This window comes from Topomyia yanbarensis, chromosome 2, assembly GCF_030247195.1.
Source record: "Topomyia yanbarensis strain Yona2022 chromosome 2, ASM3024719v1, whole genome shotgun sequence".
Classification (NCBI taxonomy): Eukaryota; Metazoa; Arthropoda; class Insecta; order Diptera; family Culicidae; genus Topomyia; species Topomyia yanbarensis.
In genome coordinates, this window is record NC_080671.1 from 114583561 (window position 1) to 114608470 (window position 24910).

The 24910-nt window shown below is 38.9% G+C and overlaps 2 protein-coding genes across 2 annotated transcripts in view; both read left to right on the top strand.

Moving 5' to 3' along the window:
- The window catches only part of LOC131679248 (probable G-protein coupled receptor CG31760), a 244478-nt gene extending 232152 nt beyond the window's left edge, over window positions 1-12326 (top strand). Inside the window, exon 12 of the mRNA XM_058959941.1 lies at window positions 8246-12326. The gene's annotated coding sequence lies outside the window, so the exon portion shown is untranslated. The remainder of the gene's footprint in view (window positions 1-8245) is intronic.
- Window positions 12327-17047: 4721 nt separating this feature from the next.
- On the top strand, window positions 17048-22365 carry LOC131679676 (uncharacterized protein K02A2.6-like). The gene is made up of 6 exons (XM_058960411.1): window positions 17048-17063; window positions 17437-18111; window positions 18526-18707; window positions 18993-19064; window positions 19126-19431; window positions 19603-22365. Exons 1-6 carry the CDS (start codon window positions 17048-17050, stop codon window positions 22363-22365), a joined length of 4014 nt encoding a protein of 1337 aa, XP_058816394.1.
- The last annotated feature ends 2545 nt before the right edge of the window (window positions 22366-24910 follow it).

Below are 24910 nucleotides of genomic sequence, written 5' to 3' on the forward strand. Positions count from 1 at the left end.
ATCTTGGCGGGAAATCGTGCCTACTTTGAACTCCAGAGGACGCTCCGGTCGAACAAAATTCGCCACCGCACGAAGTTGATTATCTACAAGACGCTGATTAGACCGGTGGTCCTCTACGGCCACGAGATCTGGACTATGCTCGTGGAGTACCAACGCGCCCTTGGAGTTTTCGAACGAAAGGTGTTGCGTACCATCTATGGTGACGTTTATTTACATTTTTTCTGCTATTGCTATCTTAAACAAAAACAGTTTAATTGAACGTGAATGATTAGCCTAGGATGAGAGTATGAGGAGATGAATCTAATTAAATTTTGACAGACACTGTTTTTAAAAAAATGATAGATAAGTTCCGTGTATAAGGATCGCCGTAAGACATCCTCTATCACGTATATGGATTGATCTTCCTCGTACTTGTAGAGTCTACTAATTGGGATCTGGTTTCACGATATTCAGTCACTGGCGGCTCCAGGGGGTGGCACGAGGGGGCACGTGCCCCCCTATTCAACCAAACCTTAGAGGATTCCTTAAGGAACATATAAAATAATTTCTGTGTTTCATTTGACAAATTTTTCGCCACACTCCACGCCTACCAGGAAATGCGTTTCCAAGATTCGAGATTTCATTTTCCAAATCGTGCGTCAAACACATTTTTTCAAGAAGGCGTGCCCCCCCTTTACCATCCGGCTGGAGCCGCCTATGTATTCAGTGCACTACCAAATAACATGCTCAATGTCGTTGTAACTAGAGATGGGCCATTCGTTCGCGAACGGTTCAAGTGAACTGGTTCTTCGAAGAGAATGAGCGAACGGAAGTTCTTTTTAAAAGAACGGTAGTTCTCAATTCTCTTCAAAGCGAATGAACTGAACCTGACCCAAAGCCGTTTGGCGAATTTCTCGGACCGATTTTTAGGCGAACGAATGAAAATGAACCGACTTGCCGTCCCACAAACCGCTCTCTGTGCTCTCCCAGAATGGAACCGGCGAAGAACGACTCATCACATTCTCTATTTCTCTAGTTATACATCATGAAGAAATCGCTACCGTTGATGAACTTGTTAAGCATACAGGGGTATAATAGTTTGGGCAGCATCTGTTTGGTTCCTCTCCAAGAATCGAATGTTTTGAGAGACATTCGCTAGATACAAGTAAAATATCAGCTGAACGGAAGAACGGTTCATCTGAACTAGTTCTTTTTACAGAACTGTTCAGTCGGGAATGGTTCTTCGAAGTGAACTGTTTCGCCCATCTCTAGTTGTAACCCTCTCCACAAGCGTGCCCAATACGGCGGAGATGCTTAACTACACTGAAGTCTTTTTTATGCGGTTTTTATGCGACTTTTTTATGCGGATTTTCAAAGTTATGCGGTTTTTATGCGGATTTTCAAAGCAATGCGGTTTTTTATGCGGATTTTCAAAGTTATGCGATTCTTTTTATGCCGCTTCCTTTTAATTTTTGTGGCATCACCTGAAGCGACTTTTATCGAAAGATACATCCTCGTGAATGCACATGCTTAAACAAAAAACCTGTTTTAATCCACCTAGCGGTGCAATTGTGCCTTTCTCATTTCTCTAAACTATGGCACGGAGGCTTTTTATGTTCAACATAATTGTGGAAATGTCCATTACATTCTTAGTACACTTTGCAATTATACACAATGGCATGCCAGCCACGAACTTGATTAGCTACGTGTCGACGGTGAAACATTTGAAACAAAAAAAATATCATACTTCATTAGCCTAATCAGCAATAGATCAATGTTATCTGCTTGCTAACTCATTTTGTCATGCGGGGGTGGGTATGTGAGGAGGGCGAAAGTCCCATGAACTAACGACTCCCCAGCTTAAATTGGTATGCTTTGTGATATAGTGGTGGTTTAAAGATGATGGGGTTGAAAGGGAGGGGTATGAGGGCTGGATGGGGTGGTGGTCTGAGGGGTGATTTAAGGAGATTTTTAAGGGAGGGGAGTGAACAGTAGAGGGGGGGTGTAACCCCTCTCCGTAAACCATCAACTACGCCCCTGTTAAAATCCAGAAACCTTATGCGAGTCGAAAAAAAAATTTGGCCGGGATTAGGGTGACGTTTTTCAGAGTGATTGCGTAACCTTTCTATATGAGAAAGGCAAAAATGTGCCAAAATCCAAAAAAGTGAATCGCCGTCAAAAAATTTTTCGAGTTTGCATCAAATTTCGACGTTTCATGCACCTTGAACACATTTAGCATCAAAAATAAAAACTCTATTTTTAATTTTTCCTATAGTTTATATGGGAAATTTCTGTGTGGCCGCACTCTGAAACCCGTAATTCCGGAACCAGAATTCCGATCGATCCAAAATTCAATAGAAGCCGATGGGAAGGTTGCACCTTTCATTTGAGACTAAGTTTGGGCAAATCGGTCCAGCCATCCCTGAGAAAAATGAGTGACATTATTTGACACATACGCACATACACACACATACACACACATACGTACACACATACACACACACATACAGACTTTTTCCGATCTCGACGAACTGAGTCGAATGGGATATGACACTCGGCCCTCCGGGCCGGGATTAGGTTGCCGTTTTTCAGAATGATTGCATAACCTTTCTATATGAGAAAGGCAAAACATAAAATGTTCATATTTTTATTTTAGATTATAAATTACTAGTCTTTGGGTTAGGGAAGCATTCTTGATGCAGTGAAAATATAAATAGAAAATGACTGAATACCTTTTTACCTTTCTCATAATAAAACTTCTGCGATCGGTCGAAATTTCGATTTTTTAACCGAGGCCCGCAGAGCCGAATCTCTTATACCATTCGACTCAGTTCGGCGAGATCGGAAAAAAGTCTATGAGCGTGTATTTTTTTTTACTTGGTGGTAAAGATTTTACGCCGACCCGGCACACGTTCAGTAGTTAGACCATACTACCGATTTCGTCCATCGTGTGCCAGAGTAAGGGACTCTGAACAGAGAAGATAACTCTGAACCCTATTCCTCTAAACTCCACCAAGTAGTCCAACATTTGCCTGAGGTCAGTCCAGCGATTCCCGGTGGATGATTGCGTCCGGATCACTGGTGCCCCGATGATTCAAGCCGGCGATTCGCTACGGACTACTCGGAATAGTCTCCGACGGTGGATCTTTCCTACTCCGACGAAGAGTTCCCCGGCAGTGGAAGATCTTCCGAAACAGATGCTACCCGGGCAGATGCCGAGGTCGGTCCTGCGATTCTGGGTGGAGGGTGACTTCCAGTTGACAGGCGCCCCGACGAGCATCTGCCGGAGCTACTTCCCGATCTACTCGAACTAGTCCCCGCCGGTGGGCCTAGTCTACTCCGACGGAGAAATTTCCCGACGTTGAAATTTCTCTCGAAATCGTTATCTCGATGCTGGTCGGTTAGGTGCCGAGGTCAGTCCTGCGATTCCGAGGAGTCACGGTTCCGACAGCATAAGTCATTAAGTGACTTTACGCTTGTCTGGACATGCCGCAGACTCAGGCGATTCGCATTTAATGCCAAAAGATCCTGACTCCTGTGTTGCAGAAGAAAAAGAGTTAAGTAGCCGGGAAAATCTAAGCTTGCTCATATGACCCTACTCCACGCTTTTCTAAACTTTCTTACTTCAAATCCTTGCTCTTCCTTGAGTACTGTGGCTCTTAATATTGAAAAATATTTCACATATTATGTGTTTTTATGCGGATTTTCAAAATTATGCAGTTTTATATGCGGATTTTCAAAGTTATGCGGTTTTTTTATGCGGATTTTCAAAGTTATATGGTTTTTTATGCGGATTTTTTTATGCGGTAGGTATCCCCCGCACAAAAAAAAAACTTCAGTGCATAATGATCAGACATGAGCCTACTACCCATGATCGCATAGTTGTCCCGTTTTCTATGGGATTTCCTATCTTTATAGGACTGATATGCGATCATGGGCTGCCTAGACATCACCTGGATGACTTACATCCAACTCTTTAACCTTTTTTACAATGGAGAATACATTTACGTACTAGCCCAGTACACGTGCTATTAGTAGATGCCAAGCTACCACACGGGGTGTACTGGGGGTGTGTCGGGCTCTCATGGTGACACCGCCATTAATACCGACTAAACTCCATTGAGCTCCGCCATTGTTCACCCCAGAGACTACCTCTCGGTATTACTTCTGAGGGGATGGCTGTACTTGGTGTACTCACTCACTCTCGCTCACACGTTCATAAGTCCTGTACGAGGCTTACTTGGGTGCTCTCTCTGTCACACCTTGATTCACTCCAAATGAGGCTTACTTTTGTGCTCACATACGCTGAATAAGGGTATCAGGGGTTGTGTTCCAGCCACAGACGTCAAGCATTGCTCTTCTTTCGACGTCGAACCGAGGACATACGAACAGTATGTGTTCGGCAGTTTCCTCTACATCTGGGCAGTCCGGGCAGGCTGGGACCTCCGCGTGCCCGAACCTGTGGAGGTACTGTTGGAAATAGCCATGGCCTGACAGGAATTGTGTCAGGTGGAAGTGAACTTTCCCATGGGGTCTTCCCACCCCAGGTATCAGCCGGTGGGTCCACCTACCTTTCGAGGAGTTATCCCACTCACGCTGCCATCTGGCGACCGAGGTCACCCTGGTGCGCTCGCGGGCTCCCCTATTTCCACGTAGATCTAAACACTCCTCATCTTCCCGAATGACCAGCCCGACTGGCATCATGCTCGCTATCACGCAGGATGCATCGTGTGATACCGTGCGGTAGGCAGATATCACTCTGAGGTGATGTGCGGTAGGTGCTCTCCAGTTTCTATAGGTAACTGGTTACCCTCAGTTCTCTTGACCATGACGGGCCGCCGTACCTGAGGATAGATACGGCAACGCCTGCCAGTAACCTACGTCTACTGGCGCACACCTTTAAGCTGTTGGACATCATCCTCGATAGAGCCGCAACAGCAGTCGACGCTCTCTTGCATGTATAGTCGACGTGGCTGCCGAAGGTCAGCTTGTCATGTATAATGACTCCGAGAGACTTCAGACTCCGCTGTGAGGTGATCACAACTTCTCCTACATGGATAACTGCATGTTGTGCCGATTTGCTGTTGTTGACGATAACTACCTTCATCCATACAAGTTAGTCGCCAAGTTTTCCAAAAAGAGGTCCCAGTCAGTGCAGTAAAATTTCATTTCATTCAATCGAAACTGAATGAACGCAGTAAATCAGTAGTCTACGGTAGCATTCATATTCATTTAACGCATCAGTTGCTGTTGATCTGAAGCTCGGTTCATGGCAATTCACTCACCGTTGCTTTCAAATGAGTCGCAATTCATATTCAACCTCCTTCGTTTGATCCTCTCAAATGAATAGATCCGCTTTCAAAAGAAATATGATAGCCGCAGTATGCTATAATAATTGTACGAAGCTGTCAAATTCATTGCTGAAATCAAATATGTAATTCAGATATTTTATTTGCACCTCTACCAATATTTTCCTGTACACAATTCCGAAGACATGGTAAAGGGGTAAAATACTTCCACACTGGCTCTATAGGAACATATAACGAGCACAGTCTACAGACACGAGAATAGTCGATGTTCTCTTTCAGAAAGAATGATATGAATGCTATAAACAGGTCATATCGAAGGTGGGTTTATTGATTTGAGGTAACTAAAAGTCGCCATATTGGATTGATTGCAAAATGTCCTCAATCTTCAGTTTCCGTCATCTACTGACCAGCCTTGCAAATGCGATATAGATATATATTGATCATGGTTTTCACTTTGATGATTACCGGAAACCGCCATCTTTGTTTTAAAAATGGCCTAAATTAAGAAATTCCGGTATTTTATGACTACTTTAAATGATTACCAACAGTGAAAACAACTATCAATATGGGTTATTGATAGTTGTTTTCACTGTTTCTTGGTAACTAAAGGCCGCCATCTTGGATTGCAAAATGGCCTCACTTCCTTTTAAATGGTATCCATGTTGCCCTTATCTCGGATTTTAACATGAATGATGAATTGGCAGTTATGTTGGCCAAATTTGCTAGAAGCATGTAGTATGTGATAAAAAATTTTGATTGATTAGTTCCAGATACATTTCGGCGAAATGTGAGTTAATAAAACAGTCATTATTATGTGTATTATAGTAACATATCTAAATATGACAAAGAATTTGGCTGCACTGCTAGCCTCGCTAGCTGCATACACTCATCTGTCAACAATTATTCAGCAGAGTACAAGAAAGGCAAGAAAACTAAAAATACAGAGACAACTGCTACAAGATGAAAAGAAAGAAAGGTTCGGAACATTTGTCATTTTAGTGTATTTGTTTTATACTTGTAAAATTAAGCATGGCCGCCGGCCCCTGGTACTAAACATAAACATCCGGATGAGCATCCCGATTCTTCGGCGCACGATGAAAAGAGAGAAAAGGCGGTTTCACCTCGGATCTTCCGATTCGATTACTTACACACTAATCCAGCCCAAACTTGTTCAGTAATTTATTTTGACGACTTGCTCAGTAAAGTGATATTTTTAAGGAGCTGTCAGCAAATTGTTTAAAAATTTGCGGAATAGTTTTCATTTTTTAGCGATTTTCAGTAATTTTTCGAATCATTTACTGAAACCCGCAATATTTTACACTGAATTTATCAGCTCTTCTGTTTTTTCGGTCCATAAACATTATCCAGTAAAATACTGACTGATTGTTCGGCAAAATTGTACCAACATTACCGAACCTCGTCAAAAACTTACAAAACAGGTACAGCAAATCATCTGTCAAGTCGCCATTTTCAGAGGAAACTGCTGACTGACCAGTGTTTTTTGACGTTTCGATAGAACGGATTGCGGTGAGTTCGGTATCAAATTGTTTTACTGAATTGATTACCGAACGGTTTGCTGTTCAAAACCCCAGCAAAATTTTACTGTACCCAGTAATTCAAATTAAGTGTGTAGGGAGACTTTTTATCTCGAAACTACCAATAAAAATAATTATTACCAAACCACAACAAAACTTATATTAACAGAAAAGCTCACTACGTCATTTGTTTATTCTTTTCTTTTTACTAGTTATTTATCAGCTTCATCGAAAAAAATGCCAACCTCACTCATACAGAGAAAAAATGTTCCTTTCTGTATCCGTCTTGAGTTGCCTCGTCTTACCCTGTATGTATTGTATTTATGTATTTATTATTTTGGTCGGATTTATTTTCATGTCAGTGAGTGTTCATTCATATTGATTTGTGAGTAGGTCATTGGAATGGTTCACTTCCATTAGCTGAGACTGTGCTTATATGAGGTTGGTTTTCAATAGAAACTAAACAGGTAAAAAAATCAAATGACCAGAACCTGTTATTCAATTGACAGTGAACTCTGAGTGACTCAAACGAAGACGGCAGCAGAACTCAACTGATATAGTGGTGGTATGCTTACAGTGAAAGACTCGCAGTTTCACTTGAAACGAATATTTTCGTTTGAAATTGATATTTTACCGCACTGGTCCCAGTTTGTAGATTTAGGGTTACGATATGTTACCACATTGAACATTTGGAACCTGCCAATTTCCCAGCTCATCCGAAATTCTACCAGAGCAAAGCGTTATGTCTAACACCTCCTCCCTCCCAGACCTCGCGAAAGTTGGTCGGTTATCCACATTCACAATATGGATATTTGTACTACTTATGTACTCCATCAGCCCAGAGCTTCTCAGATTGCCGTCTGAGCTGCCCCAAATGATGTAACGAGCATTCGCATCACTGCCGATAATGAGTGGAAGCCCATTTCTGCTACAATATGATACAACGCTTTTAAAATCATCAGAAGGAGATGACTCGTTATGCTCACACTGAATCCAAAAAATATAATTCGCCTGTGGAAAATATAGTGAACGTGAAAAATACTAAGCAGCCTAACAATCCAACTTTTGTGTTTTCAATTTTGTGCTGATATGTGTACGCATTTTTCCTAGCCCACAGTTTTGGTCAACTTAGGTATATTTGATATATATTTGGCACTGCTATTTTCTATTCGAAGATCCCTAATACGAGGTAATAAAACAGATCGGAACAAAAAACTGGCTGAAGGAGACGTATATGTTCATCATTCAAAGGAGTTATTTGAATACTCTTGCCACGGCACATATCGTTCGAATCCAATCTTCGTCATGAAACCATATTTGTTAAACCGAACCCATAACTAACACGCGTTGATGTAAATTAACATCGTCTCATGTGCAACTATGTAATGTAATGTATCTTACTCCACCTTCTTCTCTTTTCAGTCCCTCGGGCACTGGCACCGATTTCCCGACGAAAACCTGCAGCAGCGCCTAGTAGGTACGAAGCCATCCCCACGGCATCAGCCACGAAAAACAGTGCAAAACAACCCTTCGGTAATTAAATTGGAACTCAATTATGTACGTGTGCTGTATCAAACTGCCTTCGATGAAAAACAATGCACATTATAGCTCCTTCAGCCGGCGTTACCCGACACGTTGCGCGCACCGAACTCCCGCGTGCCATTTCAAGGTTTGATCACACAGATAGAGAGCGGGAGCGGGAACACGCAATCAGGGCAATTAGTCGAGTCTTCCTCGGTGGATCGCTAGATGTTTGCGACAATAATATTCTGACCTACACACAGGATGGCAATTTTTTTTTTTTTTTTTTTATGCATATCTGTGTAGGAACTCGGACAAAGATGAAACCAACTAGTGAGATTTATATGCCGAATATAAGAAGTTTAGCTTCAGGATAGATCAGTGAGGATGCAAATTATTAGTAAAGTAGACTGTAGCCATTGGACTCAATAGAGGGACTAGTAGAGAATTGTATGTCTCATACATGGACACGTCTACCTTTCGAGCGAAGGTGTCTTTTTTCTAGAACAAATGGAGTGTGTTGTGGAAAAAAATCAATTATTACCTTCGTTTGTGTACTGAATCAAATTAGTTCCCAGATTCCCTTGGATGATTGTTTTGAAGATATCTAATTTATTTATATTTTGTTGACGTAAGCCTGAGATTATCAAGAAATTTGCTTCGATTAAATGTAGGTAAAAAAGCAAGAAGGAAGAAAAACATTACCTTTACAATTTTTACTTGATTCCAAAAATCTAAACTTTCTTGGATTTTTAATTATATATTTTGTGCCGAATAACTCAGATATTAGAATAATTTTTCAGTGAAAATCAATTGTGACCCCACTTCTAGCCTTTTTTTAGCGCTGGTAAGTAAATCTTTAGAAGGTTAAGCGTATCCCAGTACCAAAAAACATGTAGGCAACCTGAAGTCAATTGCAGATTTATTTTCACCCACAGGCTCAATTTCTAAACAAACAAAATAATTTAACGTTTCATGCTGGCACGAGAAATAAATGTTCGTTCGTCGATGTGTAACACAAGTAAATACCAAAACAGAACCAAAGATTCCCATCACCATAAAACAATCAACCCACCCAAAGACGATGACTAGTCGAGGATCTACATATATATCACAATAATGATAACAGAAAGCTAAAACCTATTTTCCGCGACAAAAATCTATTTTCAGCACAAAACACACCGTTCGATGTCACCAGTGCAAAAATTCTATTATTTTAGTTGAAGTGAAATCTTTATTCACTATGCAGCTGGATTATTTTTAAACGTGAAAGACTTATCTAAGAAAACTAATCAAAACCTGAGCCATTTTAACAATATCGAAAAACCGAACGTTTGTTGTTAAATGCTAAGATGTTGAAAAGGATAAAAAATATTTTAGGAACATGTTTAGCGTTAGGATGACGATCGAAATTAATACACACAACCCAACTCAGTCAATAGAAAAAAGAAGAGTGGATGGCAAGAATAAATAAGGAGTCTTTACAGAGAGCAAATACAAGCCCATAGGGAAATTGATGTGATAACACCCGTTCGACGCAGAAGGTCTACTTTCGCCGCCGTACATTTTTCACATATTAGCCTCTTAAGTCGTGCTCCATTTCCTTCCTAGCTAATGGGGTTTCTGGTGGGTGGAATGTATTTTGTCGTTCTAGCTCGTTTTTTTTCCAGAATGCTGGAAGTTTCAGTGGAAGCCAACAGATAGTGTAAATTCCTCCGAGGCAAAAGCGTGCGGGAATAATAAGCATGTGTTTGGTTTGGACATCGTCTCATTTATCCCGAGCTCAAAGTTCGAATAAACCAATTCCATTTCTATCTTGCCCGTAGCGATGCGAACTTATGCATACTTCCAGAAACAGTTTTATCTTTATTCTGGTTTATGACTGGTGCGATTTTGATTCAAGCAAAAATCATTACCATTCAAATTTTGTAGTTGTTTTTTTTTGTTCTCATTAAAGAAAGGGACAACATTAAAAAATGACGAAGTATTTTAAAGTAGATTACCTCTAACTTTTCAATATTGGGTTTCCGTTTCAAAAGTGTCTGCTAAGAAATTTTGCCAGCTTTTGAATTCGAATAACTTTCCTTCTACTGAACGAAATCGCAATATTGTTGCACTTTGCACTATCTGATCGGAAATATGTGCAAGTCTTTTACATCCAATTTCGCAATATGTACAAAATGGGAAAATTCGAAATTTGCTAGCCAATTTCAGCCGTCAAAAAGGAACATCTAAGCATTTTATCACATACGGCTAAGTTATTTATAGAAGTCACGCGTGCCTGTTTTGTATCAGTCGACGCTCACTTGCCAAACGAGCAACATGTTGACTGTATTGTACGAACGGTACCAGGGATACCAAATATACAGAATCATATGTATTTATACAGATTTTCTTCCCATTTTTGGCTCATGAATCTGTATACAGACATACAGCTTTTTCGTTGAACCAAATTGCTGAGATACGGTGATACAAAAGCGATTGTAAAGAAATATGGTTTTTACTTTCAGTTACTCCATTCTCCCCTATTCTTAAATTAGACCAATAATTTCTATTTACCTTCATTTTGAGGGTGCCCAGTAAACGAAATGGGGACTAGGTTAAAAAAGATGCTGGCGAGCGGTAGACTATTGAAGCTTTGCTCTAGGCTACTTGCTGTAACTTTCCGTTTAATGGAAAAATTAAATAAAAATGTAAAATGCAAGCTAAATTGCGGTTTCACGAAAGCTGGGTTTAATATTCTGTATTTCTGAAAAATTACATCCAAATATCGAATGCATAAGAAACATAAAATTGTGTCGACAAGGTTTTGACGACTTTTATTGGTACACTGATTTAAAAAAAATCATGCATCGTTAATTTTTAGATTTTTCCACATTTTTTTTGTCTAAATATTGGGCATAAATTGTCTAATTTTCATAACAAATATTAAGAGTAAACAAAGTTATAGTATATTGAATTTAGCGTTTCGGGAAACAAAATTTAATCCAGAATTGTATTGTGCCCATTGAACATTTTTATGGTTTCATATAAAAGTTATGTTGTAAAATAATAAACCAAAATAAAATTCATGTGATGAGTGAGAAACTCCACGAGAAACCGGCCGACCGCAATTTTTTTATCGATTACTGTATTTTAAACAGTAAAAATATCTGAGAACGAGTTACAGGAAATGAATACTTCTATACGAAAAATATAAACACTGAAAAAACTTTATGTTAAAAATAAAAATTGCAAAAAATATTTTCTCTTAACCCATTATTGCCCAACTTATTTTTCACGCGCATCACAAATTGTGTTTTCTGATCGAAGAAAAATGATGTAGTCATTCCAGTAAATTTATTTTTGTACTCAAAGTAGCTGATATAATAAGGAACAACCAGTGAAAATTTAAGATTGATCGGTTAACCGGTTCCTGAGATATCGTGATGGCTGCGGATGAACTTTTCAACAAAATACAACTCCGAGATAATCGAGTTTTACTGTCGGTGCAGCGTGTCAACGGTCTAGCGTATCAAACACTACGCACCGCCTACGAGTGGTCAATGGGTAGCAGTCTATGAATAGCTGTAACTCAAGTTGTAGTATTCTGATCTTAATGAAATTTTGAGAAAATTTTCCTCAGCGTATGTAGTTTCAGAATATCAAATTTACAAATATTCGATTTTTTTTCATCCTAACAAACCCTTTAAGGAAAAATTGATTAAAAACAAAACATAAACACCGGTTAAACCACTCTAACTTCTCTAAACATATTCTGCAAGAGTATATGAACAGTATTAACTCTTTGATAATGCCTGTTCTGCGTTATTACTTGAGTAATAGGAGTTATTCTTAGCACCTACTATATATAGTAGGTTGGGCAATAATGGGTTAATTTTTTGTACAAAACCTAAAGAGAAGAAATACATTTTGAATGTGATTGCATCATGAAGAACTTACCGGGAAAAAAGTTTTTCTAAGGATGACTTTATACATGTTTTTAAATTTTATGCTTATTGACATAGAAAACTGATTCTAAGTATCATTTCAATTCAAAATGTATTTAACAAAAAATTTAGAAAATGCGATAGTTAGTCGAGATATTTGGGATTTTGTTCCAACAAAAACAATTAATTCATGAAAATATGCTCTCTTTAAGTTATTCGCATTTTCCCATCACAAAATCTCAACAATCGAATGTTTATCGTTTCAAAGACATAAAACCAATCTTTTCAAATGAACACCGTACACAATGTTCACTCTGGTTCTGTGCTCATATTGAACCCACATTTTGTGCACGAACTCGAACACGCTATTTCGTACCAAAACACGTGCATCGCCTGCGCAACCGAACCCCTTGTACGTACACAATGTGCGTACACCTTGTGTACACACAGATTCGTGGCACCACTCTCATCATTGCTAGCGTTAACTCTTTTTGCCTTGTACGAATCGTTCTCGTGTACGCACCCGGTGTACGTACACGGATGTTTGAACTAGAATTTGCACATCGTTCGCTTGTGTTCGATGTTCGAGGCGAACCTGTACATCAAGACAAAGCATGTTTTAGGTTGAAAGCGTGCACGAAATTTTGTACACAGGTACAAACCTGTCAATGTTCATCACTGAAAAAAATCCAAACGTTAATTCTATTTGCTTCAAACCGCTTAAAATTCATATGAAGAAGAAATGCTATTGTTATCTCGCGCACACATACCTTCTATGTGTCAACTGTATAACCTATGTATGCACACACATAAGTTATATGTGCATATTGTTATAAAATGGGGTTTTATGTGCCTAATAGTTATGAAATGTGAATGTAAGATTAATATTTCTTGTAAATACACACATTAGGTTTATGTGCCAGCAAATAGTGTCTATATGCCTCCGTTAATTGCAAAAATCTATGTGTAGAATCAATAGGCATAACGTTTACTTTTTTTTGAGTGATGGGAAGTCTGCAGAAATCAAACTTTGGATATTTGGATCATGGAGAAGCCTTCAATAAAAAAGTTTGCCTAATAACAACTTTTGGCCTATTTTCATAATTCATACTATTTGCAGTTAAAAATACAATATTCTTATTAAATGTGTTTCTAAACACCTACTCATAACAAAAAATCTAGCAGTTCTCAAGATATTTTTAATTTTATTTCAACAACACAATTATTTTGTTTTATTACGACTTTTTCATAAATTATTCTCATTTCTCCATCAACAACAATAGGTTTTTCAAAAGGCCCATAAAATTTTCAGTAACTTTCCCTTTGACAACAAAATAAAATCTTTTGAATTAAATTTAATTTTAGTTGGTTTGATTCGGATATCGACACAGATTTTTTGGAAAATAAATACAGATGAAAACATTTTCTTGGTCAAAAATACAGCTTTGTTTTTGGAAACCCTAGACGGTACACAATAAGCGATAGACGCTATGAATTTTCGATCACGTTGGAATATGCACACACTCGCACACACCCCTATTTGACGCTATCAAATATGGATAGTTTACAAAAGGAAGTGCCACATGTCCGTTTTAATCATTCCTCGCACGAATAATAAACGAGCATCATCATGGCTATTAGGGTGGGACAAAAATTAGATCCCAGCTCCGAGCAACTTTTTAGGTATCATCTGGGTCCTAGAACAACTGTGCAAATTCTTAGCTCGATCGGTGAAACTATATTTTTGCGCTCACTGTTTAAAGTTCACATGGGATTTTGTATGGGAAAATTAACTTTTACAAAATAATTCCTCCAGGAGTCGCCCATTACTTCCTAAAAATAAATCGTTACGTGGCTTTTATAGGAAATTTTACAAAGTCTCGAAAACCATGAAACGATCTGACGCTTGAGAAAAAAGTTATTAACTGATTGATGCTCATTTTTTCTAGCACCACTGCTTTTGGTTGACCAATTATACGCAATTTTGTTTTAATTTTCTCTTAATGTTTCTAAATCATTTATCTATACTGTTTGGCCACTTCTCAAGAATTTTGAGGGATAAATTGAGGCTTCTTTTGTACATAATAAGAGAAAGTTAAAATTTTTATATATAATTAGACCGTTAAAAGCAGTGATGCAATGAAAAGTATCGTCAATCTTCAGGGCATCAATCAGTTTTTGCTTAATAACTTTTTCCACAAGTATCAGATCGTTTTTCAGTCTTCTAGGCTTTGTTTTCTTGACAAATTTCCTATAAAATCAGATATCTATTTATTTTAGGCGGTAACGGATGACTCTTGGAAGAATTAATTTGCAAAAGACAATTTTCCCATACGAAATCCCATGTAAACTTTAAACAGTGGGCGCAAAAATATAGTTTCACCGATCGAGCTAAAAATTTGCAGAGTTGTTCTGGGAGCTGAATGGGACCCAAAAAGTTACTCGGAGCCAGATTTTATTTTTTTTTTTTCATACAACCATGTCCACTCTAATGGCTATATCACCCGGACGCTACAATCGTTCGTATACATGCAGGATAGGGCATTGCAAAAAAAAAAATTAATTCTCAAAGGCATATTGTGACAAATGTTAAAGTAAGCTTAGATGCCAAATTTCACATCATTTGGACAATTCTAGACTCCCGCCCACTTCGCTTGAAATTTTTGAAATTGGAACTATGGGAAAATATGTAGGAAAATTATGTTAAATACTATAACTATATATACCTCTGTTTAAAGAAAATAACCTTAGTATTTGAGTGGAGATATTCCTGTTTCTAAAAAATACGGGAAAGTCGGGTACTGGGTCATTTTACCCCCAATACTACTATTTTTAATAATTTTTCTGCTCAGTGATGCAAATCATATATATTTTGCAGATTTTCTAATGTGAAAAAATCTCAGAAATCGAACGGAATCTTTTTGATCTTTGTCCGAATACGAGAAGCTATAGGGCCTTTTGTCATTCATATTAAAATTTATCATTTTTTCGTGCATATATTTCTATTATTCTTCAATCAATTTTCATAAAATGTAGCCTACTGACACTCACGTTTCGCTTTTCGAATATTCGTAATGCATTTGTATACCTAAGGCATTCGACAACATGTTTCTGCGGGTAGATTTTGGTTGACGAGAAGATTGAACTATGTTAGAGCAGTTTCAGTTTGTTTCAAAAAGTTGCGAAGCTAAACTGTAACAATTCTTGGTGGTCAACCTAAGGCTGATGCCAACTGACCAAGATAAATAATTGATTGGTTTTTATTGTTATCGCTGGTTTGCAAGCATAACTATTTAATATCAATCAAGTTCCTTAGGATATGTTTAGTAGCGTAGTATTAATGATAGGAGCATAGAAGTGGAATTGGAACGGAAACAACCACATCCCCAGAAGAGGGTTTTGATTCATTATAACGAATTACGAATATTATTATCTAAAACTGCTATATGCTGACGTTCTTTTTGTTGCTTGGTTCTATTCGAAACACGTTTAGAACTGTGTTTTAATACATATAGTCTGAGTGTATGTCAGGCTCTATAGATTGGTGAAGATATTTTCGAGTCAGGTAACGACCTGAAGACACGTTTTTGGTGTGGTTCAGTTTTAAATTCACAATTTTGCTTGTTCTTTAGCAGAAAACTGGAAATAAAACTACTAATACTCTCCAAAGCAATACATTCTTTTTAGTTTAAAGTTAATGCCACTTCATGTCTTAAACGTTACTGGAATCAATTATTTTCCCCCAGTTTATCCAGTCTGCACACTAAGTTCCGTTCCCAACAGCCGTGTTGCCAGTAAATTTAGAAACTGATATCTCAGTAAAGTGAGATTTGTTGGCCGATTTTTTGTGAAATATTTTTCGAGTTTCAGCTATGAAACGTCACTTTTACTGATATCTCAGCAAAAAATTGTTTCCTGGGATCTCAGCTGCAAAGAAGAGAGATGGACTACATACATACAAGGTACAGAACTTCCCAAACCGCGATGAGCGGCAACAATCGACGGCTAAAACTCGGGCACGGAAGCTCTACGAGAAGATGCTGACAAAATATGGCTGCTGTGTGATGGACGACGAAACGTATATAAAAGCCGATTTTAAGCAAATTCCGGGGTTGGAGTTTTTCACCGGCAAGAGCAAGTTCTATGTGGACGACAAATTTAAGAAGAAAATGTCGAAGTTCGCCCCCAAATATCTCATTTGGCAGACCATCTGCTCTTGCGGACTGAAGAGTGAGCCTTTCGTGACAAAGGGCACAGTAAATGGCGAGATCTACAAATCTGAGTGCCTCGAGAAGCGCCTTTTGCCGTTCTTGCAGCAGCACGACGAAGCTCCGCTATTTTGGCTAGATTTGGCATCATGCCACTATTCTAAATTTCAGGAGCAGTACTGGGCAATGATGAAGCGGGAACTTCGGAAGAGCAAGAAGACAGTCAAAAACGAGAAGGGCATTGTAGTAAATATGTGAACAGAGACAGTGAAAATAAGATTGACATTTAGAAAACCAACAACAGCCAAAATGGAACCTTACAACGGTATCAAATATGCGCACGACTTTCCCAAACCATACACTGTAAGATCGAACTAATTCGAGTTAGGAAAACATGCGTTTCTGCGTTTATAAATACACAAACGCAATATCTTCACCGGAAGATGATAGGTGTCGATGGACTAATGCGTTCAGAAAAAAAGAGGAATGAGAGGAAATGATTCATTCTGTGAACTAAATTGAAGGAGAAAGGACGTGTTTGCCATATTATCAGACACGTTCACGACATGGCGCAGTTGGTCGGTAAGTATAAATAGCAATTTGAAAAGCTTTTGCTTATTGGAATATACGAAGAAGTATATTGGCCGAGCGTTGCAATACGAACCGCATATAATGCAATATTCGGAAATAAAATAAATGTGAGGTTGAGCCCACAATTGGTTCTGAGCGAGAGGTCTCGGATCACATTGCGAGAATATAAATTGGAGCAAGAGCGATAGGTCTCTTCTCATTTGCTACTCGAGCGAGTGGTCTTGAAGCACAAGTAACAAAAAAAAAGTGTAAACCGAAATTGCTTGGTTCGAGCGAAAGGTCTCGACCCACGCGCAAAAAAAAAAAAAAAAAAAAAGAATGAGCGCCATGAACATCTCGTGTTTTCTTTTCTCGTTCATTTTAGATAAGTTGTTGGGGGAAAGCAAGACTAAGAAAAAAGCTAAGAAGAATTTGTTGTCTAGAGAACTAGCAGAAGAAAAGGCTAGGAATGCATTGCTCTTGGACGAATTGGAAAAGAGTCGTATGCAAAACGCGGAACTTCTCGCAGGATTAAATGTCTCATCGGCGGCAAACATCAATCCTGTTGATAACGCCGCAATTGATTTTGATTATGGAAATAGACTCTGCAGTACACAGCACGTAACCACCCCACCGAGTTTGGATGAGTCACGATTTTTGTCATCCATGAACCAGCTTTCCGTTGCATCCATCAACGTACCGGAATGCAAACCTATTGATGATGATGATGATATACATAGACAGTCATTCGAGTCATGGAAGGATTTGCTTATCGATTGCATGAAGTTGGCGGGAATAGATGACGAGTTTACGAAATTTACGGTGTTTAAAGTGAAAGCCGGGGCTCGCCTGCTAGAGTTATTCCGGAACACAAAATCACAAGCAGATGATCCGGACCCGGACATCAAACCCTTTTCAAATGCTATGCACAGGCTAAAATCCTACTTCGGATCAGGCTCCGATGTAATGTTGATGAGACGCAAACTAGCACTAATGAGTCAGAAGCCAATTGAGTCTGACCTGACGTTTATCACTAGAGTTGGTTCTACTGCTCGCCTTTGTGAGTTTGACGAAACAAAGGAATTCGAAGAAATAGTTGCCACGGTTGCCGAACACGCTAGAAACAGGGATGTAAGAACAGCGGCATTAAAAATGCTCAGCCGCAAGGGATGCTTTACAGATCTTGTAGATAAAGTACGTGAAATCGAAGCTATAAGGCTGAATGAAGAATTTGTTATGAGAAAACATGGCAAAAATGAACAAACACAAGTCGCGTATGTCACTGATTCAAAGCAAGTGAACCGCCGACGATTTCCAGAACCGTATGAAATGCGCAGACACAATTATCGCGGTGCTCCAATGTCAAGAGATCGACGGTCTCCGCAAGGCAGATGGGTTAACAGGAACTCGGGGTCTATCCGTCCTTCCCGCGCTATGAAATGTTGGCGATGTAATAGCGTGTTCCACACAGCAGACGTTTGTAACGCCAGGGACAAAACGTGCAACAACTGCGGTCGAATGGGACATATCCGACGTGCATGCCGCGCTCAGGAATCAATTCCGACACCAAAACGTACATCAGATGACCAACTGGAATCTATTCCGAAGATAGCTGCTATCGAGAAGGAAGAAACCAATCACGAAGTTGAGGAAAATGTGAGTGAAGTACTTATTAATTAATATTGCGATACAATGTATCGAGTTAATATAAACCATGAATTTAAATATATTATTTTGAGAGAAATAAATAGCGGCTGGATTCATTATTAAAAAAAAAAAAAAACATGTTTTCAATCGAAGTAATGCTTGAATACTATACAGGTACAAATTAATATTGACCAACGAGAAGCACGCATGCTATGCAATCAAATTTATCCGAAGGTTCGAACAGAGACTGACTCAGATGCAAATGCGTGTGTCGATTCTTTTATTTGTCCAAAGAGTAATGTTACAAATGCTGCTAGCTACGATCCAAAGATAAAGACCGATATCAGTTTCCATCCAGTCGGACGAGTGAGTAACAATATATGCTTTAGGCAAATTGATTCTTTTAAGTTTGTTCTTATGCATTTAGGTTCAGACTCCATCTTCAGAACCGAGAAATATGGATGGAACTATTATAGCTGAAGTTGCGGGAATGCGATGCATTTTCTTGATCGATTCAGGGGCACAAGTGAACACGTTCACCAAAGATATGTTTCGTAAACTAATTAACGATTCAAGATATAGCAGTGGTTTGTTGAACATTCAATACAAAGCCGATAGACCGCTTAAAGCATACGCTAGCGGTGAAATTGCAGTAATAGCAACATTTGATGCAAAGTTGTACATATCGAACGATCGACCCATATTTCTTGAGAAGTTCTATGTTGTCAATGAGGTACGAGCTCTCCTGAGCAGATCCACTGCCACAAGATACAGCGTCTTATTGTTGGGTCTAAAAGTACCTATTCAGCATGATAATTGGGAAGATCAACAATTATATGCTGGTGAGATCGCGTCGATTGGAATAAGTGGGATATTTCCAAAATTTAACGTTCCCCCTGTAAAGATATATTATGATAAAACCAAACCACCGTGCAGAAACATATTTCTGAACATTCCGTTGGCAGTGAAACCTCTGGTGGAAGAACGGTTACAGGCCCTTGTTGTGGCAAATATCATCGAACCTGTGAAGGACGGTATGGATACGTCATTCTGTTCTTCCATGTTGCTGGTACCCAAAGGAAAAGATGACATCAGAATGGTTATTGATTTGAGGGGTCCAAACCAATACATACATCGTACGCCATTTTCAATGCCAACTTTGGAAAGGATTCTAGCCGAATTAGATGGAGCTCAGTGGTTCTCGACGATTGACTTGGAAAACGCATTTTTTCATATAGAACTGGATGAGGACTCGAGACACCTTACTAATTTCTTCACAGAATATGGAATGTTTAGGTGTGTTCGGCTTCCATTTGGTTTATGCAACGCGCCAGACATATTCCAAGAAACTCTACAAAGAAAAGTTTTAGGAGGTTGCAAAGGCTGTAAAAATTACTTAGATGACATACTTGTATTCGGTAAAACGAAGGCTGAACACGACGAAAATTTGGCAGAAGTACGGGCACGCTTGGATAACCATAACGTAAAAATAAACGAGAGCAAATGTGTTTTCGGTTCTCAATCCGTCAAGTACATTGGATTTACCTTAACACCCGAAGGCTGGCAGATTGAAGATGAAAAAATCACTGCTATTAGTAATTTCAGAAGGCCTGAAAATTGCTTGGAGGTCAAAAGTTTTTTAGGTTTGATCACATTTATCGATAAGTTCATCGTGCATCGAGCCACGAAAACAGAATATCTCCGCTTATTGGCCAATTCGGAAAAATACTACTGGACGGACAACGAAGAAGCGGAGTTCAACTTTTTTCGAGAAACAGCTCTTGATTCAATAAAGCGTTTAGGATATTATAGCCCAACGGACCGCATTGAGTTGTTCGTCGATGCATCGCCCGTTGGACTTGGGGCTGTACTGACTCAGTTTAACGAAAATGAAATCCCAAGAATTATAGCGTGTGCTTCAAAAGTACTTACTGCAGCTGAACAACGATATCCCCAGACACAGAAGGAGGCTCTTGCAGTTGTCTGGGGTGTAGAAAGGTTTTCATACTACCTGCTAACCCGAACATTTACAATCAGAACTGATGCCGAGGCAAATCAGTACATTTTCAATAACAACCATCGCCTAGGAAAACGAGCCGTCTCACGAGCAGAAGGTTGGGCATTGCGTCTTCAGCCATACGATTATAGCATTCAACGTGTTCCAGGTAACCAGAATGTGGCCGATGTTCTATCTAGACTCATACCTGCAGCACAGCAAGCTCAACCATTCAAGGAAGATGAAGAGAACCATTTCTTGTATGCATTGGACTCCGGTTGTATGGAGATTACGTGGAGTGAAATCGAGTCTCACTCAGAAAAGGACAGCGAACTTCAGCTAGTGCGGCAGGCTTTGATGTCAAATAGCTGGCCTACCGAACTACGATGTTTCGAGGCCCAAGTAAAGCACTTACATGTACTTGGTTCGTTGGTGTGCAAGGACGACAGAGTCATTCTACCATATTTGCTCCGCGAAAAAGCACTTAAATCTGCCCATGGAGGGCATGTAGGAGAGGTAGCTATGAAGCGCATCATGCGAGGGTTTTTCTGGTGGCCCCGTATGTCTTCAGATGTAGCACGGTTCGTAAAAAACTGTAACACTTGTACGCTTTTGTCGAAACGTAATCCTCCTCTGCCACTAGCAAATAGAGATATGCCAACTGGTCCGTGGGAATTCATACAGATCGACTTTTTGTCGATTCCCAAATGCGGACACGGAGAATTTTTAGTCGTGATCGATATATACTCCCGCTATCTCTCGGTTGTCGAAATGAAGGCAATGGATGCAGAATCTACAAACTTAGCATTATCCGAAGTTTTTCAAATGTGGGGATGTCCACTCGTAATACAGAGCGACAACGGCCCACCTTTCCAGAGTGCAGCATTTACGAAATTCTGGGAGGACAAGGGGATCAAAGTTCGAAAATCTATACCACTTTCCCCACAATCTAATGGAGCAGTAGAACGCCAAAACCAAGGCATAATTAAAGCAATTTCAGCATCTAGATTGGACGGCATAAATTGGCGATACGCTCTACAGGAATACGTGCATAAACACAATACACTAGTTCCACATTCGCGACTCAGAGTAACTCCGTTTGAACTAATGGTAGGGTGGAAGTTCCGTGGAACTTTCCCAAGCTTGTGGAGTAGCTTAAATGGGAACAAAATAGACCGCGCAGATCTGCGAGAACGAGACGCGGAGGCTAAATTAATCAGCAAAAAGCACGCTGATTCTGTTCGCGGGGCGAAGGAATCTGACATAAACGTAGGTGATACAGTATTACTTGCTCAAAGTAAAAAGAGTAAAACCGATTCCACTTTTTCACCGGAGCGATATCAAGTTATAGCTAGACAGGAAGCTAAAGTGGTGGTGATGAGTAAGACAGGCATCCAGTATGCACGAAACGTCCAGGAGGTCAAACGAGTACCTGTTGAAATATCGGATGAACCAAGTTCAACCGCACAAGAAGTTCCTGCTAATAGTTCCAACATAACCAGCGATGACACATTTATTCCAGCATCAAATGAAGCTGTGGATCGAGAAACGGGATCTTCAAAATCGCCGAGGGCTGGTTCAAACATTGAAGCTAGAAAATTGCGCAAAAAAGAACTAATTATTCGGCCAACAAGATTTGACGACAAATATATTTACCACTTATTTTGTTAAATCCACATTTCCATCGCATTCTATTTCATAAATTTTGTATACTAAACGATATTAAAAAAAAAAACTTTAAAGTCAATGACATATGATCTGGTTATTAATTTCACCAATTTCACCAATTAGTATTGGGCGATGCCGATGCGATTTTTTTTTTTCAAAATCGATTTTATAGCAAAATCGATTTTTTTCATTCGATCTTTTTTTCCGTTCAATGTTTGACAACATCAATTGTATTGATTCATTGAAATCCGAGGGTCTGCCCCAAAGGGAAAACGAGCGTGTCCGGACAAGAATAAGAAGAGTGGCAGATTTGACAAACGCAAAACAGATTCAAGATAATCTGCATAAGGTGTATGCATGTGTGTACAATAACATTTTTGGTGGCAAACGCTTTGAGAGGCTGAAAGCACTAGTTTCTATATTCAAAACATTGTTTTAATTAATTTCGGTTTTATCAACCGCTTTTTTTTGAGAAGTGAATCAGTATTTACGCAATGTCGATCTTGCCAATCGTAAAACCAAAAATCTTGCTTTACGTATGCCTATACCTTATCTGGTACCATCTTGGGTTTTCACGTCTTGCAGTTTGACAAGACCAAAATTTGACAAGACCATAATTTGATGTTGGAACGGTCTATCCCTGAAAATGATCATAGGAAGGGCAATCCCTCGATGAAATCGGCTTAGTGAAATCGATTTTATGGCAAAATGGCATCGATGTTTGACAACATTGATTTTTTCTAATTAAAAAGATCGATGTAGCAAAATCGATTTTAATTTTCAAAATGCCCTTTATGTTGTCCAGCGATACCAGCTATGAGAAATTAATATAAGTTCTTTGCTGTTAGAGTCCCATCCGACTTACTGTAATTAAAAGCGGAAATTTTCAAACGAAGTTTATCAGGTTCACTTTGCGAGGTTAAGCTGGCGTCAAATGTAATATCAAGGGTTAAGAAAGAAAATTAAAACATTTAGTGAAGGTATTAAAAGTCGTACTAATAATTAGTAATAATAAAACTAAAGCAAAAAAAATCAGATTACGCTGCTCTCGTATGTTTGCTCAGATTTGTTCTCCTCCAGCTGTCATATTGTCAGTCAATTAAAACATTGAAAATGGCCAACCTAAAGTATATACAATGGTGTGAAAATGCTCTGTCACTGTCAAACTTATTTCGGAGACTAGCTAGCTGACTTTCCGAAATTCTCGACAGAGACGTGCATTATTAGTTGGTCAGGTTCCATCATGAAGATTATCTGACCGGAAAGCTATTTTTCAATTTGTTTTCTTTCATTTATTAGAACATTACGACAGGTGGAGGAAAACAAATCGTTCAGCACACTAATACAGATACAGATGGTAAAGTACTCTATAAAAGAATGGAGGTGAGAAAGGATGTAGTAAATATGTGAACAGAGACAGTGAAAATAAGATTGACATTTAGAAAACCAACAACAGCCAAAATGGAACCTTACAACGGTATCAAATATGCGCACGACTTTCCCAAACCATACACTGTAAGATCGAACTAATTCGAGTTAGGAAAACATGCGTTTCTGCGTTTATAAATACACAAACGCAATATCTTCACCGGAAGATGATAGGTGTCGATGGACTTATGCGTTCAGAAAAAAAGAGGAATGAGAGGAAATGATTCATTCTGTGAACTAAATTGAAGGAGAAAGGACGTGTTTGCCATATTATCAGACACGTTCACGACAGGCATGTTAAGAAAATGGAAAAAAACTGAGAAACTGGTATCGGATGACACTGTAAAGACTTTGATGGAGGGCATCAAGCGAAAATGCGTTCAATTTTACACTCAAGGCTCCATCGATAAACTTTTCTTTTGATTTTTGGAGTAAATATATGTATAAAACTACCCTAAAATTTTGGTTTGATTTTAAACATTATAAGAAAATTGGCATGACATTTTCGGTGTCGCAATAATTTCGTGTTCGCCCTTTACTATTATAATTTTGATTTGCGGCACAGCAAATTCAATAGTTTTCGGATGATATTTATGTGCGACAGATAATTTTTATGTGGTGCTATCACCGACGAACCGACGCACAGTGGCACGACGAGTGACAAAACCCCAAAAATCATTGTCTTGTAATTCTTTTGTAGATATTTATTTTATTTTTCTCTCAGTTTGAATAAAGATATCTCAAAATTTTACTATAATCGGATGAAAAATGAATTAATAACATGTCATTGAAGCAAGTGATGTCGAGGATTTCTGTTCAATCCAATTCATTAGAATTTTTAGTACCTTAGAGTTTCAAATATCTCAGATAACTCAAGAACTACACAGCCGATTGGAGCAATGTTCATTGTAAAGAAGGATGAATATGCTAAACTGTAGATGGGAGATTTTTGTACAAAACTGATTTACGTTTGTTCTGCATCAAAAAAATCCAGTTAAAGAGTTTTATATCATCTCAGTAATTTATCTTTATACGTCTTCCAATTTTTGAGATGATCTCCCATGGGTCACTTATCATGAATCTGACTCAAAATTTATTGTAGTTTCAAGATATATAGAGC

Bases quoted from the DNA above. Each gene is read 5' to 3' on its own strand.
- LOC131679676 (XM_058960411.1), top strand. The intron at 18,708-18,992 runs GTGAGTGAAGTA...ATTTGTCCAAAG, and splicing joins ATCACGAAGTTGAGGAAAAT to AGTAATGTTACAAATGCTGC. The intron at 19,065-19,125 runs GTGAGTAACAAT...TTATGCATTTAG, and splicing joins GTTTCCATCCAGTCGGACGA to GTTCAGACTCCATCTTCAGA.